Raw genomic sequence first — 6,349 nt, 5'->3', positions numbered from 1 at the left:
ATATTTATTATTTTGTGTTTCAAAATTTTAACATTATTTTTCATTTATTATTATTTAACTTTTTTTATTCTAACTTTCTATTTAATATTTATATTATTATTATTTTTTAATAAACAATAATATTAATTTTTATTTAACAATAATAATATAATATTATATATAAAAATTTATAACTATAATAACATTATAAATTAAATAAAAAATATTTATCCATTATTTAAAATATATCAATATATATTTTACTAGTTGTGTGGATTTATTTACAGAAATAATAAATAATTTTAAATATCAATAAAAAAAATATAATAATTAATAACTTGAATTTTTAATTTTAGAAGGTTTCGTTTTAATTTAATTATATTATTTCATTTTTATAATCTATAACCATTTAAACTAAATAAAAAAGAAGATAAAACAATATATATTATAAATTAGTTTAAAATGTGTAATGTTATAAATTAAAATAATTAATATATATACAAATAAATTAATAAAATATAATAAAGTAATATATATATATATATATATATATATATATATATATATATATATATATATATATATATATATATATATATATATATATATATATATATAATGGAACATTAAACAAAAAACATTAGTATTATATTTTAATTTTAATTTATATTATTACATCTAAAATGTAATTTTAACTAATTCATATATTTAATATTATTTTTTTGTTTCGTACAACTATTAACTATTTCTATAGATATATATAAAAATAAATTCATAAAATACAATAAATACTATTTTTATATATTAGTTTCTTGGATTTCAAGGCTTACCCTGGCATTGCAGCTCTCATGCGTGGAGCTCACCCAACTTGGATCCTCCCTCAGCCGTCCAATCGGCTCTAAACTACCGCCAATCCATTGGACAATACTAACAAATCCAAGATAACGGCTCAAATGTTCTTCAATATGCTTCTCCACTCGCCATGGGATCCGGTCATATTGATCCAAATCGAGCCCTCATCCAGGTTTAGTCTATGATGCCACAGCTAGAGACTAGCTCAATGTCTTGTGTTATTTGAACTATACAAAAGAAGAAATCATGACATTGACTAGGACAAAACGTTAATTACAATTGCACTGAACCATCACAAGATGCTAACTATCCATCATTTAAAGTTACATATAACGATAAATCGTCGTCAATAGTATCATTGACAATAAATAGGACTTTGAAAAATGTGGGATTAGGCGGTGCTACATATGAGGCTTAGGTGGTGGCACTTGAGGGCTCAAAGGCTGTGGTCCATCCGACACATCTCATTTTTTTTATAAGAAATATGATAAACAAAGTTATATCTTGAAGAATGAGTGGTAGAATGAAAAATAAGAGGAACAAAGTTTCAAATGAATTGTTAATTTGAATTGAGCAAACTGGAAATTGCACTATTGTTATAAGTTTATTTTGTTATAATAATATAATTTTTTAATATATTAACATATATAATAGAGAATTGACAGAAATGATGTGGCGCAATCCTTCCCTCTGTCAATTTCCTCTATATAATATTAAGATAATGTTTGTATTACTTTATAAAACAATTTTTTATTTGCTTTTATATAATATGGTATAACGTCCCCACAAAGTTTCTTTATATTAAAATCAAAAGAGGTGGGGATAATAATAAAAATAATTCTCGAAGTAGTAGGATGGGTGGAGATAATAAATACATTTCTCCTCTTGATACTCCATTTGTTATCCATAAATTCTACACTTATGGAGAAATCCAACAATGTTGGATCAAGTAGCAGAGGAGGCAAAGAATAAATATGAATAGACCTTGCAATATTGAGGTGGATAGCTTAATCACATTTGTCAAGAGATATATAGAACTTACAAAACTTTTGAATTTATTATGTACAAATTATTGAATTCTTTTAAATTTAGTAACCCAATTTAAATAATTAAAAGTTTTTTTGGAATGACTAAATCTACATATTATTATAAAAACTAAGCACCTTCTTAGTGACTCTTAACACCGTTTAATTAAGTATATATTCTTTAAACTAAAGTTAGAATTTGCCTACATAAGATTAATTTATGTAGTCTAGAGTCAATGTGAGCATCTTAATGTAGTTTTAAGAATGTTAATTTCTAACTTATCTCCAAAATGTTAAAATCATCCTAACCTAAATTTCATAACAGTTATTGTGAGACAAAAAATCTCAAATGGATTATAATTAAAAACATCTTAAAGTAGTTTTGCTAATGTATTGTTTTTTTTTCCTATGTTGAAATCACCATAACTTAATCTTCAAGAAAACAATTATTATGAGTTAAAAAGCTCAAATTTATCATTATTAAGCATTATAATTAAAAAAAAATTCAAATCAAGTCACTAATAAAATCATCAGAATAATTGAAGAACTTAAAGGCCCGATTTCTAATTATTTATTTTTTTATATAAACCGATATCATTGATATAAAAAAATCAAAGTTGTTAAATTTAGAATTTATTAATTATGTTTAAAGACATATCCAAGAATTAAAGTGAGTTTAAAGTTTTGTTGGGATTGGAGTTAAATAAAAAAAAAAAGAATTATGAATAAAATGATTGGATGAAAGTTAGTTTATAAACTTTTTTTTTTAAGTTTATAAAAGAAAATATAAAATAAGAAAAAATAAGAAATTAAGGAGTCATGTCACTTTTCTAACTTAAAAACTTTTCTAACTTAAAAGCAAGACATTTGTTATTGAATATAAATTAATAAAATTATAATTAATTTGCAAATATTAATTCCTAATTAGTTTTCAAGTTAGGTCCCTTACAGATATCAACTACAAATTATTTTGTATAGATTTTTCTAGACATTATTTAACGAATATGCCTCAAACTTTGTTGCAACATTCTTTACAATTGAACATTTATCTTGAAGAAAGTTTTTATATAATAAAGAAAAATGGACTTCCAATCTTCATAACTCAAGATGAGGTGTTAAACTATTCAGCTCTCTAGTAAGATTTTAATTTAAGATTCTCTTTCTGATTTTAATTTACAATATTTTTTTGTCGCTATTGAACTTTTTTTTATAGTGTATATAATGAAACAATTCAACTAGTACAAACAAGATATTTCATTCCCTATCGAATTAAATTGTAAACAAAAATTTCACGTTGACGACAAATTAAGAAGAATAAGAGCTTGAGAAATTTCTCGTTTCACAAAATTTTTATATATATATTTTTCTGTGTAAACATGACAAATAATTAAACATTTAATGGACTAAGTGCGAGTTATCTATCTAGTGGGATAATATTTAATAGCATATGTACTCTAAATCAAGTAGTTTCAAATGGATGATATAAAAATTGAAACAATAAACATAATTTAAAATCAAGAGTTGAATTCTAATCGATAGAACTTAATTCGAGAATTGTTTATACAACCTAAAATGTATTTGATTTATCATTTTAGAAACATGAGGAAAATGAATAGAGTTAAAGGACCTTGCATCGCATGATATTTTATTTAACAAAACGGAAACAAATAAATATGGTTAAAGGGATTTTGCGCCTAAGGTTGGGCCGAAAAAAAGCCCATTCGCATACCTAAAAGTAAACCCTAACCCTCTATCACTAAATTTATATTTAGGTAGCTTATGCCAAACACAATTAAACATCTCTAGATGCACTCCTCCCAAGATGCTTCGTCTTCTTTATATAAATACACTATTTCACTAGATTTCATTGACGTTGTTGGATTATCAAACCGTATTGCGTCATTTGTATTTCGATATGAATTTTGGGCAATTTATATATTTCATTCGAGGTAGATTCCTTCTTATTTATTGTACATTTGGTTGGATCACCACTCGTTTATTTAAGGTGTTAAATTTGGTGTCACATGTTTCACATGAATAGGTTTCATAACTTGATCTAAGTTATGGCTTATTATTTAACAATCCAGATCTATATTATTTTTAGAAGATGTCAAAATCTAGAAGTACTTATTTGACTACATCAAAAGATAGAGATATTACATATCTTGTATCATCATGAATAAACGTTTAAATGATGATACAAAAAAGGTTTAAATTACTAAGGAATTTGAAGTTTTAGTTTATAAATTATTTTTTAATTTAACATTTTTTGTTAGAGTCAAACTCACACCATGATAATACTTACTAAAGTGAATATATAAAGTTTAATCGATATACTATTGAGTCAGGTCGAGAATCAAAGTGAAAATATGGAGTTTAATCGATGTAGTATTGATGAGTCCTCTAAAGAGGCACCTTGAGATCACATTGAAAGATCAATAAATATAAGACAATCCGTGGATATGAGAATCCAAAATATTGGTTAGTTGGATGATGCATATTTGTTTGAAGTTATTTTTCACCCACTAGTCTCGTCAAATTTAGTAAGTTCTCCTCATAAACATGCATGAATTGTTTTTTGTTGGACCTTTTAATTTCCTTGAATTGAGAACATTACAAACAAAAATAAGTTAGGGATGGATGAGTAATTTAAGTTTAAATAAATTGTGACAACTTAGGTTTTTTATGTTATATAAATAGACTCTATTTTTTATATACTAGAAGTTTCTATTTTTCATGTCACCCCATCTTAAGTCTTGTTGGAGTTATTTCACAGATAAATTAAATACATTTTTGTTGTGGATTTTATGTTGTTTCAAACTTTGTACACAAATCGTGAAATAAAGAATATCACACCAAATCATTTTTAACATGAGATTATATATGACCTCTTTTTACATGTATTATGGGATCATTTGACATATTAATGAGTATGACCTGTATATTTTCTAGAAAATCAACCATATTCATTCACACTCACAAAAATTCCAAGTTATTGAAAATTCGCAATACACTTCAATAAATATTGTAATGAATATATATTTATAATTTATATTTATGTTACAAAAATATCTGCATTTGATATTTATAATAGATTTGAAGGGCAAAACATTTAGCATGTTGAGAGATTTATTAGATATATCAACTAAAATGGACCTAATAAATGAGTATAATATTAAATATAATTTATATTTATGTTACAACAATATCTCAAAAATAAATTAGTATTATATTACATATAATTTATATTTATGTTACAACAATATCTCCTTAAGATAGAAATAACTAATTATAGTAGTCAAAACAACACAAGTAAATAATTTAATTGTGGTCAACAAACAAGTCATACAACTAATATTATTGAGCTTTGAAAAATATGTTAAAATGGACTAGATGATAATTGATTTTCAAATGGTCAATATGTTGAATGCTTTACAATTAGTTTTAAATATTCTAAATTTCTATATTTGAAACTTGCCAAATCAAATTAGATAGATTGTCATTGACTACTACAATTTGATCTTTTAATTAAATTTTTAATTGAATTTCTAATGGTTTTTCATTCTTATATATTTAAATACAACTCTAACTTAGTGAACTCTAACTTAGTGAAGGAGAGACAAACCAAACTTCTTCCTACTTTAGGATCTGTATAATATTTTGGGAACTTATAATGAAGAATGCTCCTAGCAACTCGATCTCCAACAAGATGTCCAAAGGCCGTCAAAGAATCCCCATTGACCAACGTCGGGAGAAGGATGAAGATTGTTGGAACACATTTTCTAAACGTCGTAATGGATTGTACAAAAAGATCAGTGACCTAAGCATTGATTGTGGTCTCGATTTTATTGCCATGATGTTCTCCCCATCAGGGAAGCTCTACTCTTTCACTTCCCCAAACATGGAGTCGATTGCAATGAGACTTCTCAACAATCAAAAACTTCACAATAGAGATGATAATGATTTACTTATGGAGGCCTCTTATAGATCAACATTGGATGAACTAACTCGTCAGTTTATCGAGGTGAGCAATCTTTTGGATCAAGAGGAAGAGAGGGAAAAAAGAATAGACACGATGGTTAAGGCACGCCAAATGTTGTCGATTATCGACACTCCTATTTCAGATCTTAGTGATGATCAAGTTAAAATTTTGAAAGATTCACTAAATAAAATTCAGGATTGTGTGAAGGAAAGAATCAACCAACTCAACTCAACTTAAGGTGGTCGAGAATGTGTTGGTTGTATAAAAAAAGTAGACACATTCGCGTAAGTTTAATATTTATAATTTATATTATGTTATAATCACAATGAATTCAGACTCTATATTTCTATGAAATTTAATCTTCTATAAAAGAAACAATGAATAGTTTATTGATATTAATCATATCTTTATTTTTTATGCACATCAATGAGTTTCTTTAACCACTAATTTAACATATAGTATAATCATGATGAATTGAGAAATTAGTCTTTATATTACTATGAAATTTATT

General features: G+C 25.4%; 1 protein-coding gene across 1 annotated transcript; it reads left to right on the top strand.

Annotated features, from left to right (window-relative positions):
- Nucleotides 1-5,529: 5,529 nt before the first annotated feature.
- On the top strand, nucleotides 5,530-6,075 carry LOC124913128 (agamous-like MADS-box protein AGL62). Its single transcript, XM_047453742.1, has one exon. It carries the CDS (start codon nucleotides 5,530-5,532, stop codon nucleotides 6,073-6,075), a length of 546 nt encoding a protein of 181 aa, XP_047309698.1.
- Nucleotides 6,076-6,349: the final 274 nt, after the last annotated feature.

Source organism: Impatiens glandulifera, chromosome 8 (genome assembly GCF_907164915.1).
Source record: "Impatiens glandulifera chromosome 8, dImpGla2.1, whole genome shotgun sequence".
Classification (NCBI taxonomy): Eukaryota; Viridiplantae; Streptophyta; class Magnoliopsida; order Ericales; family Balsaminaceae; genus Impatiens; species Impatiens glandulifera.
This window is presented reverse-complemented; position numbering and strand designations above follow the sequence as displayed.

Coding starts and splice junctions, on each gene's coding strand:
- LOC124913128 (XM_047453742.1), top strand. CDS start 5,530: ATGAAGAATGCTCCTAGCAACTCGATCTCCAACAAGATGTCCAAAGGC.